We start from the raw sequence: 14,680 nt of genomic DNA, 5'->3' as shown, positions 1-14,680 counted from the left end.
TTTCCTCTAGCGGCATACTTGCTTGTTACCGCAGGGGGCGCTAATACCCCTCATCCCCGTATACACAAATGTAGATTTCTCAGTTTCTTCTCGTTTTGTGGCATTTGAAAATTACTTTTTTTTTATTTCAAACCTTTAAGCATATAAAAACAAGAGTAAATTATTAGCTGTATATATGGACTAATCCCCTATGGTTTCTTTTGTTCTTTTTCAATTCTTGTGATGCTGCTTGAATATGTATCATAATGTGTTAAAGTGAATGGCTATTGTTTTTTTGTCAAGGTATTAATAAAAAAGTACACTACACAGGAAGGTGCAATAGATCGTGCCCAAAATCTGTTTTATTCAATACCTTAATCGCCAAATGTGTTTAATACAGCCACAACATAAGAAATTGTCCCTTTTCTATATATATATTTAAAAAAATACTGGCTATTCAACATTATTTCCTATTTAACCCCATCATCCAGACCAATTTAACATCCTGACCTAAACCCCATCCATGCAAGTGCCCAACTGTGTATATTCCCACTCTGCCTGCTTATTTCACCAATATCTCCCAGCAAAGTTAGTGAAGAGGTGCTAACATGTTCTCATCAACTCATCAGATGTGAAATAACACACAAAAACAGTTTTTTGTTTAAGTAATTTAAATCGTTTGCTTTAATATTTGAGGATTCACTATATACAAAGTGTTTGCCATGTTATTCAATGTGATGGAAAGGATAAAAAGTCCTTGTAAAAACAGAATGCTTCATATGTTATGCTAGGAATGTGGTGCTTAGGTTTCTACCTTAAATGCCAAAGAATATTTTTAAACATTTTCAGCCTCAAAGGAACCTTATTAAACATTGCCAGCATAGTTACTTAATTTTTTTATAATAACATCAAAATGAAACTCAATGCAAGAGGCTAAAAAGAAACAAACCTGCTTCACTTCCCAGTAACTTTCACTTTACCCTGACCAGTACATTATAGAAAGTGAACATCAATGTGGTGAAGCAGCTAACTGTGGAAAATAATTTAGTGCCAAATCTTAAGATAATTTAGTGTGCACACCCCTTATGTTAAACTGTATATCCCTACCACATCCATAATCTTGAATAGATTAGTAGGGGCCATGTTTTCACATTTCCTTCTAGATACACTGGGAAGATTACATCCACAGTAGCAAGGCAAACAGCTGAGGGGAGAAGTAAAAAGGACAGGCAAAATGCCCATCTACACACGAAAACAGTTTCAATTACAGTATGTGTCACAAAAAACAAAGCGATTCATACAAATATGTATTTTACATCATCCCTCTCGATAGAATGCTGTTGGGTAACTTTTTACTACTGTAAATACAGCATCATATTTCAATCTTTTCAAATGACAAGATAAATCATCACTGTATACCACACAACTTCATCAAGGTTGTTTAAGTAGTGAGTACAATGGTGCATTTTATGATTCTCAGTCACTCCTCTGTGATATTTCAATAATGGTCACAATGTCAATCACCAGCAAGCAACAAAGCAAGTTTTACCAAATGTATTTAAAAGAAAACCGGTGGTCAGAAACCCTACAACGCACATCAATGGAAACATAATTCATTAGGTATAGCACTCAAGTACAACCACAATTCTGAACCTCAATATATTTTTTTAATCGCTTAAAAAGTTCACAAGCACTAATAGGGAACAAATAACAATTCTCTTTGCCATCAATGTACTTAAACAAGTGATTAACATTTAATGACTCTTAAAAGACAGAGAAAACAATACTACTAAAACGGTCACATCTCTACATGTTAAAGGAAAGATCTGAAAAATTTGTTGGACCAGCAGATCTGACCTATGACCATAGTTGCACCCCATAACTATCTTTTAGAGATGCAGTTTTAAATCTATTAGAAATCATTCTTTATGGCATCAAGAGGCACCACGCATAGTGAAGGTAAAAACCTGAAATCAAAATATTTCCCTGAAAAGGGAACATGTCCGTTTTTACACTGAAACCCCTTTGATCCACCATTAGACTAATCTGGTCAAATCTGGTAGTTCAGGTCCTACAGTAAAAAAAGGCTCTTGTAGTTGTAGGACAATTTTAAAGATAATTTGGGGAAAAAACACATAAATGAACTTGACTTTCCAGATGCTTAACGGTCCAACTCCTCTGTTAGCAAACAAAACTTCATTTATGTGACAAAAAGCCACTGGAAGTTCACCCTTTAATTCTCAATGCGATCCACAGGTGTCCATTACCAGGATTACAGATGAGATACAGCAGGAGGACTGTGGGTTACTGCAACAAAAACCAAACCATAAGAGGTAAGTGAAAGCAAGCAAGAGAAAATGTCGGGTCTTGATGCTTTTGTACATGTAAGACTTTAAAATTTTAAAGAAAAACAAACTCACCCGTTTCTCGTCGTCATCATCATCGTCATCAGAAACGTGTGGCCGCGCAATACTCATTTCCTCCTTACTTTCTGCGATCTGTTTACACTTCTAAAAAACAGACGATTGAAAACACTTAAGCTTTTGCTTTAACGTGCACTCCTAAAAACCATTAGACTTTACAAAGAAACTCACCTCTGTGAACTCCTTGATACTCATACTGTTAGCCTGTTGAGTAACTTTCCTCTTCACCTCCTCAATCCCGGCCAGATTAGGTGTGGGTGCTGGAGGGGGCTTGTTTGTAATGGTGGGAAGGGGAGGCATTGTGGGCATAGCTGCCAAGGCACCCATGTTAGAAAGGGCGGCGGTCATGGTTGCCGCAGTCATACTTGCCATGGCAGCATTCATCGTCATGTTCGGCATCGACGGCATGCCCGGTATACCCATGGGTAGATTCATGGGTAAATTGGGCACGGGCAATGGCAGAGGCAAAGACAAGGGGGTTGGAGACGGGGTTGGCAAGGGTAACTGGAGAATTGCCTTTGGCCTGAGGCTTTCAGGTATGGGCATTCCAGCTTTAGCACACATGGCAGCGGCATTAGCCTTTGCGATCTCCAACAGCTGATCTTTATCTGAGAGGTAAAGGTAATAAAAGAAAAATGTAAGATATAGACAGATATTTCTAGATTGAATAATTTAAATCATGCTACCACCAATCATACACTTGAGCAAGAAGGAGCCCAGCATATTTATCCAAGTCTGTGAGGCGTGGTGGCGTCTTGCTGGAACTTCGTCTGGATCTTGAGGTGGACCTTCTTTTACGAAGAATCAAAATGGGGGAGTGGCTTGGCTCACGTTTCCATCTATCTCGCCTATCAAACGACTTTCCTCGAAACACAGGTCTCCTTCGACGTGACATAGAACGAGATCTTCTGGTTCGTGTCTGTCGAGCTCTGGATCGTGATCTAGATCTCCTCTTTCTAGGAGACCGTGATTTAGATCTCCTTTTTCGGGCTGGCGATCTAGACTTTGATCGCTTCCTCCTTGGGGATTTTGATTTGGAGCGCTTGGTCCTTGTGTGAGATTTAGACCTTGACTTTGCTCTTCGATCGACTGATCTTGATCGAGATCTCCTTTTCCGTACAGGCGATCGCGATTTTGTCCTCCTCTTACGACTATGTGAGGGGGACCTGGATTTGCGTTTTTTTACGGGAGACCTTGACCTCCTCTTCGCGCTCACAGATTTAGATTTTGATCGCCTCTGGGTGGATGAAACGGATCTGGAACGCTTTCTCCGAACAGGTGACAGCTTCTTGGACTTGGATTCTTTTTTAACTTTTCTTGGAGAAGGTGATTGCGAACTTACTGAACGGTCATCTTGACCAGACCCTGCAGAACCATGCTGAGACCCAGACTCTGATGAAGATCTGGATCGATTTGGTTTCTTTTTACATATGGAAACTTCTGCAGAATCTTCCTTGATTTTTTTATCTTGTGTCTCACATTCTGATGACGTTAAATCTTCATTGGAAGTCTTTTGTGGAGATGCACATTCAGTAGAAACTGGTCTCCATCCACTTCCCTCTGTTGTTTCTTCTACTTCTACAATTTCCTCTTTAATTCCCCAAACATCTATTTTAGTGTCAAATGAATCTTTTGAATTACCAGTCTCTTCTAAGGATACCTCTTCTTTTTTGGGAGACTTGGAGTGCGCTCTCTTGGTAGGGGACAAACTTTTATCTGACGACTTGGATCTTGATCTTGATGTGTCTCTCTGTGAAACCGATCTTGACCGCTTATCTTTTTGCTTTTTAGTTTTTAACTTTGGAGATTCAGACTTTGAATTATGCGAAGATGATCGTGATCTAGATTTCTTACGCCGCTGTGGAGATACTGACTCTGACTTAGTGCTGTGAGGGCTTCTAGACTTTGATCTCTTACGACGGACTGCAGGTGAACTTGACCGGGAGGGTCTGGAGCGTCGGGGTGACCGAGATTTACTTCGACGTTTTGGGGTTCTTGAATTAGATCTCTTTCTATTTGCAGATCTAGATCTTTTGTTTCTCCTTAAGCGCGATCTAGATCGCTTAAGAATCACAATGGATCTTGAACGCGTTCGCCTTGATCGCTTGGTAGATCTAGACCTGGACCGCCTTGTCCGAGATACAGGTGTCCTCCTTTTAGAACGAGACCTTGAGCGCCCTCCTCGCCGTACAGATCTAGATCGTGATCTCGAACGCCGATTCCTTCGTCGAGAAACTGAACGTCTGGATCTTCCAGTTGACCTAGATCTTGAACGATGACCACGCCGGGGAGACCTCGTCCTAGATCTTTTAACCTTTGTGCGAGACCTTGAGACAGATCGACGCCCTCTCCTTCCAGAGGGTGACTTTGACCTGCGCCCAGGCCTTTTTGATACTTTAGATGGTGACCTTTCAGGAGATCTTGAAATTCTTCTTTTTGCTCGATCTTTACCACCAGAGACAGACACAGACCTCTCTCTTGAAGATGACCTGTCATTAACACGTCCTGATTTACCAGAGAACTGCTTTGGAGTTCTGGAGCGACTATGTTTGGATTTTGTGCCTTTAGCCCCTGAAAGTGAACGAGACCTTGACCGGGAAAGGGACGGTTTCTTCTCTCTCTTATTTTCTTCCTTGGAAATGTCCTTCTGCTCAGCTTGTTCTTTGTGCACATTCTCCAGTTTAGGGATAATATCAGGAAGTTCCTGAGCTTTACTAAAGGTTTCATGCTTGACAAGAGCTTCAACTTCTAAGTCCCTCTCACCGTCTATCACATTTTCTGCCATCATAGCATCATGTGCAGCCTCAGAAGATGCATTTCTTTTCTCCTCTGGTTTTAGACTTTCAACTTCAATGTGATCAGAAGTGATCTCTTTCTTTTTATCTTCTAGTTGAGGTGGGCTCTCTTTAAATTTGTCTTTTAAAATCTTAGCTGCAGTAACGGGAGACTTCCTGTCCAGCTTTAGGGACTCCACTTGCAGTTTTTGTGATTGTTTGGATTTGGATTCAGGTTCTGATTCTGACCCTGAAGCTGAGGTACTTTCTGATCTTGAGCGAGATGAAGATTTTTTCCCGTGCTTCTCCTCCTCTTTCCGCCTTCTTTTCTTCTTCTTTTTCCCTGTACGATGCTTTTGTTTTTTAACCTTGGCATCGCCATCCCCATCACTAAGGTCTGTAAAGACATAAAATTGTGGTTGTCAATAAATAACATGCACAACAAATCCATTTTTTCTTGTTTATGCAAGTATAACTATTAGCTTGAAGAGATGTGGTCTGACAGGCTTTGAACTAGGGAACATACCTTCTGTACATTTTACTGTGGCGTTTGCATGATCGTCAGTGTTAGAAGAGCCATCTTTTTTTATGCTGTAAAAAGAAAATGTAAACATTTTGTAAAAAACCAGCATCAACAGAAATATAAAGCAGCTATAAAATTTGAGAATATTATTGTGAACAAACTCTCACCTTGTTCTTGTTCTGGATTCTCCTTCCGACTCTACTCCAGATTCAGAGCTGCTCTCTTTTTCCTCTTTACGCTTCTTTCGTTTCTTCTTACTTTTGTGTTTCTTATGTTTCTTGTTTTTCTTTCTTGGGGTCTCACTTCCGTCTTTACCCGTAATGACTTCATATGGAACAGTAGTATCAGTTGGTTCATCATCTGATGGGACACAAAGTTTACAAACTCGCATAGATCTGAATAAACACTTTCTTCAGTGCAGTCCAACACGATAACATACGGCTGTTGTCATGAACTTTCAATGACACCTAGAGGTGTAGATTAACAACCAAACAAGCGCAATACGTTTCATCAGCACCAATAGCCTCATGATTAGTGCGCCAACATATAGCAACTCGAGTTCGATTCCTGTCTCTGAGGTCCTTTGACGATCCCGCTCCCCTATATCCACCCAACACCTTCCTGTCTACTCTCTACTATTCAATTTAAATAAAAGCACAAAAAGCCCAAGGGCCACTGTCCTGCAGAGTTCAGCTGCAACTTGCCTCAAACACACCTGCTAGGATGTTATTTTCCAGTATGCCTAATAAGACCTTGACTTGTTGGTTTAGGTGTGTTTGATCAGGGTTGGAGCTGAACTCTGCAGGACACTGGTCCTCCAGGAGCAGGTCTACATTGCAGGAATTTATAGGTTTGTAGTTATTGATTTGTATTTTAACTCCGATTCAATAAATTAATAAAACAAAAAGTTTAGAATTAATAAAATTGTACTTTTTTAAAGTTTTTTTTGGTTTTCGACCAAGTGCATCCAGAATGTTCATTTTTGTGCATCATTAAGGAAACAATATGGTGCGAGAGGCTGTGTTGTATTCTGAATAGGGGTGTCACGATTCTCCAAATCCTCTATTCGATTACATTTTCGATTCTAAGGTCACGTTTCGGGTCTTACTTTTTTTTTTTAAAGAACAGGTTGCTATGTCATTTTTAGACTATACTTTTATGAAATATAATATCTGACCTTGAACCCGGAGATGCCCTGCCATGTTAGTCGTGCTGCCAGTGGAAAATATGTTACACGCACATACCTTATAAACAAAACTTCCTGTCAGATGAACATCTGTCAGTACTTTGCATCTTAAAAACGCGCTTTTATTACCGTCAGACGAGATTGTGAGACTATACCCCAAAGTCATGTTTAAATGCTGTTTTCATAACCCTCTTTCATAACTGGGGGCTGGCAGCATCGATGATTCCATTTATTAATTCGAAGTTCGAGGTTGTGACTTAATTTCGATTTAAAATCGAAATCGTGACAACCTTAATTCTGAATATTGTTTTGCATGACACAAAGTGACTGCAACCCCTTCAGTGACTTATTAACAAGCCTTGAGTACCTTATTGCTTCAATAAAACTGTTACTTTTTACACAATAAAAATATTCAAGCAAAAAATGTATGACAGCAACAGAATGTTTCATGTGTTTACGATGCTAAAGATCTTTACACACTGTATCCGATGGGTATTATTTCAACGCTGGCGAATATTATTTCATATTCCTAACTTTTTTTGTCATACTATGGGCTGTGACTGTGAGACAATGTGGATCAACTTGTCACATGCTATTCTTGATTTTGCCGTTTGCTTGTACGGTGGCTCTGATGTCAAAACACCTCTCAAAATGCCATAGATATGTACACTAGATGTCGCCTTGGCTACGGCAGTTCGTTGGACCGAATGCGTCAACTAGAGCCGCCATCTTGAAACAGGGGAATCCCGCATCAGCATCATTGTAGGCAATGGAGTAACCGAAATAAAATCACCATAAATCGTCATGAACGCGATTTTCTTGGTTTTCTTTTGGTTCGTTTCAACAGTCAGACATGTATTTAGCATTTAGTACAGGAAAAAATAAAAGTTTTGATTTTATGAAAATTTACCTTTTCTAACTATAATGCATAGTACTAGTAGTAGCCCTAACATCCATACACAGCACAAAAGTCCAGCATCGTTCATGAATTCGAAGTACAGGCGGAGATAGCAGCTTTACCTAGATACTTCCTATGACAAGACCCCTGTTCTAAGATGGCGGCGGTTTTGACCCATGCTCAGAGCCCCAAGGCGACATCTAGTGTATATATCTATGTCAAAATGCTTGCTAAGAATGCAATGTTTGTGACACAACATGAGGTTGTATTTATTTTTTTAACGGCCGAAAATTTCAGATGAGCATTTCGGACCCAGCAAAGATTTTAAGGGGGCTGTGCAGTGATACACAGAATCGTTGGGTACAGCAGTCAATCATTTCGGCGTTTTATCATAAATAAATAACAGTTATTTGACCAATCAGAAGCAAGGACTGAAACAAACCATTTTATAACTTAAAGTACTACTCTTCTAAACATATGTGTGGGAAAACAGCACTAATGCACAGAACATCTGAAAAACTTTCTATACAAAGAAAACATTACACAATAACTCATCAGCACTGGCGATAATGGCACACTCCATTTTAGAAACTGGTGTAACTGATTCTTAGTCTTTTGTTGTTGTTGTTCTTGTTGACACACCACAATGATTGTGACCCTCCGTTTTCACTCTGTAATCAAAAACCAAAGAACAATTTACCTTACTAATACAATTTCAATAGAATATATATAATTACTGTTCAGCCTACAAAACACAAATTCAACCCATAAATCATGAAACTGGTCAAAATTGTTTTAAATCCCAGTGGCACTGTCATAAGCCATCACTTTACTCTTGAGGCAAGTTGAAGAGACTGTTGAAGTGTAAATAAATACTGCTCAAAGCTGCCAAAGTTATATAAATGGAACAAAACATAGCAGAAACGGGAAAAATTAATGTGGAACAAATGTGAATTTCATGAGCATGTTATATAATATATGACCCACTTGGCGCTCACTTCAGCAGAGCTGTTGTATAATACAAGCAGCCTGTCAAATCACTTTTGATTCTCATAGGAATTAAACTGTAGCACAATCAGTGATCATGTTTTTAATGATTTATGAGCAGTAAAGTCTGCTGAAACTGTATTATGTTTAGAACTGACTAAGGTGGATTACACCACAGGTCAGTAATTTTCATCACAATATGCCGCAATAAAAAAAATATCCGGTTGCCGATGATTGAATTAAGTTTTCTTAAAATGAAATTCATTTTAATTAATGTTAATTTCATCTTTATGAAAACCTAATTTAATCATGTGCAACCAATGTCCATACGTTTTTTTTCCAGTGGGTGTACAATAAAAACTGTATGGATAATAGCATTTCTAAATTTGTGCACTGTCCAAGCATAAATGACTGGATTTTTACAGAAACATTATGGTAAAAGGTGATGACTTTTGTTTCTGTAATTGCAGATGCAATATCATATTCTCATCAGATTCTTAATAAATTCTGCCAACAAACACGGAATTTCTGAAAAGGCCTGAGGCAATTATGGGCATTTTATTAAGAAGTTAACAAGTATAAACAGCATCCAAGTAGAAGTGGGTTAAATGTAAATTCATTGTAGAGGTCAGGTGGTGCAATCTGAAAGTCAACGGGTACAACTGCTATGAATACCCTAAGGCAGGGATGGGCAACTTCGGTCCTGGAGGGCCGGTGTCCTGCAGAGTTTAGTTCCAACCATAATTAAACACACCTGAAGCAGCCAATTAAGGTCTTAATATGGCTGCGTCCGAAAACTCTAAATTGCTGCCTTCTGAGGCAGCTTTCTGAGGCAGCTTTCCAAGGCAGGAAGGCATCAAGGCATGTCCGAATTCAATGTTAGGTTTACTTCCTGTCTCCTGAGATACCTATGCGTGTGCGCACATGGGGAATGTTGATTGGTCAAGCCTGGTCGAGTTCGAAAAAATAAAATGGCGGCCAAGGAAGCGACTGGAGCACACATTTAGTGTAAATAAAGGTAGATTTTCACTTTTTACACTTTTTAATTGCATTTCTAGCGAGAAATTAGTATTGTAGTTTTCAAATATGTGATTAGTTATCACAAAGACGCTCTCTGTTTATATTTCAAGCAGGCTGCCTTTGAAGTGTGTCCAAAGTCTTTCTCTGAGCTGCCTTCATGCCTCCGGAGTCATTTCCTCATGAGGCAGCGAGGCAACGAGTCACTGCCTTGAGTTTTCGGACGCAGCCTATGCATACTAGAAACCTTTAGGCAGGTGTGCTGAGGCAAGTTGCTCATCCCTTCCCTTAGAAATGAAAAACATCATGTTAAATCATTTTAATTAAGAGGGGGTGCAGGGCTCGACATTAAGGCTTATCCGCTTGTCCGGGACAAGTGATTTTTTTGTAGGACAAGTGTAAGAGAAAATTAGTTGTCCGACTGGACAAGTTAAATTTCAATCAATGTTACTTCACGTTATGTGCCGTTAACGACAGAGCAGAACGCGCAGCGCAAACACAGAGCGGAATATTGAACAGAGAGCGCGGCACGCCGACACACACGTTTACATGTACTGTTATTGTTACTAAACAAGCTGTGCGCGCATTAAACCTGATCGCAGAACACGGAGGGGCGGGAGTCGCGGAGAGTGATGTTTCTTCAGGCTCCGGCGTGCATATAAATGACTTCACAGTGTGTCAAAAAAGCCGATTTAAGTCCGTATTTTTTCTCTTCTAACGTTCGGTAAAACACATAATAGGCTTAAAATCTTGTTTAAGAGTCTGTTTTATAACGAGAATCTCTCTTTCAGCGCGCCTATATGTATGTGTGGTGCGCGACAGCTGATTTGAATCTGACAGAGTTCGTCACTGTACATTATAAATCCCACAGTACAGCATAAATGCTAGGTTTAAGATTGATTTGATATGTAACAGATAATCTAGATACATTTATTCTAATACGTTTTTTAAAACATGGTAATGTTTTGCTTTAGTGTTTTAATGTCAGACAATCATTGAAAAATCTTCTATTATTTTGCTTTAATTGCTAGTCCGGGTTTGGTTGAAGGCTACAGTTTGTCCGGTTAGAACAAGTATGTCTCACTCAAAGTATTCAAATCGTTGACTTATTAAATGTGCATAGATGTGTGGTTAGTATAATGCACGCACACGCACAGTCCACAAAACCTCCTTTGATTTGAATCAATCCTGCTTATTTAAACTATAACTACACTATTCAGCCGATCTCCTTTCCCGTTATCATTTACCTGCTCTATTCTCCGACACTGCGCAGACTCTCTAGCGGTAAGATTTGGAACAGTCCATTTCACACTTAATAACAGGGGTGACCGGATTAGTCCATTTATTAAAGGTGACACTTTTCTACAATCATTGAAATGTGGGAAAAATAAAGAGAAAGGCAGCAGATATAGCATCATTCTTCAGAAAGTGTAGCAAGAAGCAGCCAAATGATTTGATTAAATTATTTGATTATGATTATTTGATTAAATAGTTTAAAAAAACATGAGGTTGAATTATGACTATAAATTGTATGTTAATCTCAATTCATTTTAATTAAAATGAAAGTATTGTAGCAATTGTATGTTATACATTATTCTTATTAACACACCTATTATACTTAAAAGTATTTTAAGTTTGGATGATAGAGATTTTATGTGCCACCCCAGAGTAACTGCTGGCCCCTGCCTGGCCACCCCTATGAGAAATCCCTTGCTCCGCCACTGATTAGCAAAACACAAAAAATACATTATATTATAAATCTTTATCCGGACAAGTGACTTTTGTGCATGGACAAGTGAAACACAAATTTACTTGTCCGAAGGATAAGTTGCTCAAAAAGTTAATGTCAAGCCCTGGGGTGGTCGAAATCTTTTATTCAAGACATTAATCTTGATAAAATACATACATAAAAGTAATTCAGAAGAGAAAATTATAGTGCTGTTATTGGACTGTAAAACAGGGTTGGGGAGTAACGGATTACATGTAACTTTACATAATGTTTGTTACATAATCAGGATACAAACAGTAACTAATTTGTTACAGTAACTAGGGGTGTAACGATTAACTGTGCAAATGCGCGGTTTCTCAATGAATTAATTTTAATGAATTACGGTGACATCCCGGCACATCCAAAAGCCAGGTGGCGCTCTCATGCAGAAACACCCTTTGTGCAACAAAAGTAGCAGCATTACAAAACGCTATTCCAGCAAATGTATATAGGACTACTTATATCGCTGTTCTTCAAATTGTAGGTATTTTCATGATAATAAATAATATTTTGAATTATTTAGTTTACAGAGTGTTGCTTTTTAAAATGCACATTATAAACGACTCTGACTCATAATGATTTTAGATTGATAAGGACTTTCTACTGACCAAATGCTGTAGTACACGCACGCACAAGCTGTGCATGAAACAGAGAATTGCAGCCTTCCGATTCAGAAACGATTACAGACAGGCATTTTTAATGGGACACACGATTAATCGTTACAGCCCTAACAAGTACATAAAAAAAACAAAGTAATCAGAATGACATTTAGTAAAAAAGAGAATACTTTTCGGATTACAATCTTCTAATTTAAAAACTAAATAAATCCATATTTTGGCATAACACTTATTTTTAAGCGCTGCTTGACTGTACAGTAGTTCCTGTTGCCAATGATGACTCATGTGAGCCACCTGCTGATGCATGCACAAATAACACACGTCAACAATCTCCTCAGATGCAGATTGAATCACAATTAAAGGCGGAGTCCACGATGTTTGAAAAACGCGTTGGAAAAGGAGACGGCCCGACTACAAAAACACACTTATAGCCAATCAAATCAAATCAAATGCCGGGTTGCGTATGTGTGGGGCGGGTCTATCAACAGAAGGTCCAGATTCTATTGGGGTAGGGGCGTGTTTGTTTAGGTGATTTCAAATATCAACATTGGCTTTCAAACATCATGGACTCCGCCTTTAAAGATGCTGCCCGTGGGGAATTTGTTTTCAATTCATGGAAATTTCACAGCTATTTTGTTTTCAAAAAAGATATGGTTGTGCAAGAACTCGCCACCCAACCTAAATAAATATATGCAGGTAATACTAGCACAGAAATCATGTTAGCTAAAATTTTGTTAATGCTTTTAAATTTTCTACACAAGAGTTGTCTACTCACAATGTCCCTTCACAATCTTTTCTCACAGAGTAGGTAACTTAGGGTAACTACAACCACCAGTGTCCCAAGTTCATTCAGTCAAATTAAGAGACCACGGCTTCAGTCAGCACGTATATTAAAATAAACTAATATGTACATGTAGATTGTTAAGACATTTTAAATGTTTTGTATAAACTATAATAACTTTTCCCTTAAAATAAATATTTGGTGTCCCCAAAGTGCATATGTGAAGTTCTAGCTCAAAATACCATATAGATAATTTATTATAGCATACAAATGAGCTGATATCTGCCCTAAATGGAGGTGCTGTGGTTGGATAGTGCAGATTAAGGGGCGTATTATTATAATAAAGTCCCCTTCTGACATCAGAAAGGGAGCAAAATTCAATTACCTATTTTTTCATATGCTTGCAGAGAATGGTTTACCAAAACTTAGTTACTGGGTTGTTGTTTTTCACATTTTCCAGGTTAATAGAAGTTCTGGGGACCCAATTATAGCACTTAAACATGGATAATGTCAGATTTCCATGATATGTCCACTTTAAATAAACCATAAAATAATATATGAAGGAATACAAAAGTAATCAGATTGATAACTTTTATATTGTGGTGCTTGAATCAAGCTACGTATTTTATTATGTTTTTTATTAATTAATAAAATTAATTTCTAAGTTAACTGTAAACATACAACCGCATAAAATAATCAGCCGTTCAGAGCTTAACTACCACAATCCGTGCAATGTTTCACAAACGCCTATTTACACATAAACATAAGCATTAATTATTAAACCATGTAAATGCTGCGCTAGTTTATGTTAAATGGTGGCTATGTACAGTAAACTGAGATAGCAAAAACCGACTAGCAGATAGAAGAGCGCGCTCGCGCGACACATGTCGCATGACTAGAGTCAATTATAACCTAAATAAAACGTATCCTATAAACACATAAATGCTTCTTCAACTCACGATGTTGCACTTTTGTCTGACAGTCCGACCCAAGTACGTGTGATATATTCTATTCAGCTTACGTAACTGTTACGTGCCATTCAAGAGACCACAGACTCGCCTTGTGCGCGGCTAACCCCAGCACGCGCATCCTGCAAATGCTAACAGCAAATATGCTGCAAAATTACCACATATTTGTAACCCATGCAATCTGTTGGTTTGCACTATAATAGATACTGTGTAAAAATACGACCGTTTAATCTGTATCCATAAGAATACCATGGTTGGTGAATATTTCGCGAGTCACGCGGACAAAGACTCGTTAGCTTAGCATCACAATTGCAACAGGCTTTAACACACACACAAACCCCGCGTCTGTAATAACAACCTCTGTCGTACTCTTACGCAAAGCCACTATTATTCTGGACATGTATTTCGTGAACAAACTGACCTGTATCCGTGACTACTTGATCTGTACCAGTTACGAAACCTCGGGAAAGTTGCTCGCTGTTGGTCGCCATGACACTCCGATCACAGTCAGTCCGCCAGTATCCCAGCAACACACGCGACCTTCTGATTTCTTCGCTTTCTCTTACAATAACTACAATCCTCACAGCGACATCCAGTGTTACTTTTTTAAATTCACACCCGCAGATTTCATAGGATTGGATTACATGGCTACTTTAAATAGAAGCGTGAATATCTCACACTTTTTGGATATTTTATGTATTTTCATCTGGCTCACTTTGAAAATGGAGGTAGTATTTATTAATGTGTGTTAACATATTA

General features: G+C 38.7%; 1 protein-coding gene across 1 annotated transcript; it reads right to left on the bottom strand.

The window, feature by feature from the left end:
- Window positions 1-1,519: 1,519 nt before the first annotated feature.
- sona (SON DNA and RNA binding protein a) lies at window positions 1,520-14,502 on the bottom strand. The gene is made up of 8 exons (XM_073855299.1): window positions 14,343-14,502; window positions 8,340-8,454; window positions 5,867-6,060; window positions 5,703-5,767; window positions 3,103-5,573; window positions 2,574-2,999; window positions 2,400-2,489; window positions 1,520-2,286 (listed from the first exon to the last, which is right to left on the bottom strand). Exons 2-8 carry the CDS (start codon window positions 8,364-8,366, stop codon window positions 2,284-2,286), a joined length of 3,276 nt encoding a protein of 1,091 aa, XP_073711400.1. The 5' UTR covers window positions 8,367-8,454; window positions 14,343-14,502; the 3' UTR covers window positions 1,520-2,283.
- Between the last annotated feature and the right edge of the window lie 178 nt (window positions 14,503-14,680).

The sequence above is a fragment of the Misgurnus anguillicaudatus genome, chromosome 17 (genome assembly GCF_027580225.2).
Source record: "Misgurnus anguillicaudatus chromosome 17, ASM2758022v2, whole genome shotgun sequence".
In the NCBI taxonomy this organism is placed as follows: domain Eukaryota; kingdom Metazoa; phylum Chordata; class Actinopteri; order Cypriniformes; family Cobitidae; genus Misgurnus; species Misgurnus anguillicaudatus.
This window is presented reverse-complemented; position numbering and strand designations above follow the sequence as displayed.

Bases quoted from the DNA above. Each gene is read 5' to 3' on its own strand.
- sona (XM_073855299.1), bottom strand. From the start codon at position 8,366: ATGGAGTGTGCCATTATCGCCAGTGCT. The intron at 6,061-8,339 runs GATGAGTTATTG...TGTGTCCCATCA, and splicing joins GTGCCATTATCGCCAGTGCT to GATGATGAACCAACTGATAC. The intron at 3,000-3,102 runs GTGTATGATTGG...GATAAAGATCAG, and splicing joins CTGGGCTCCTTCTTGCTCAA to CTGTTGGAGATCGCAAAGGC.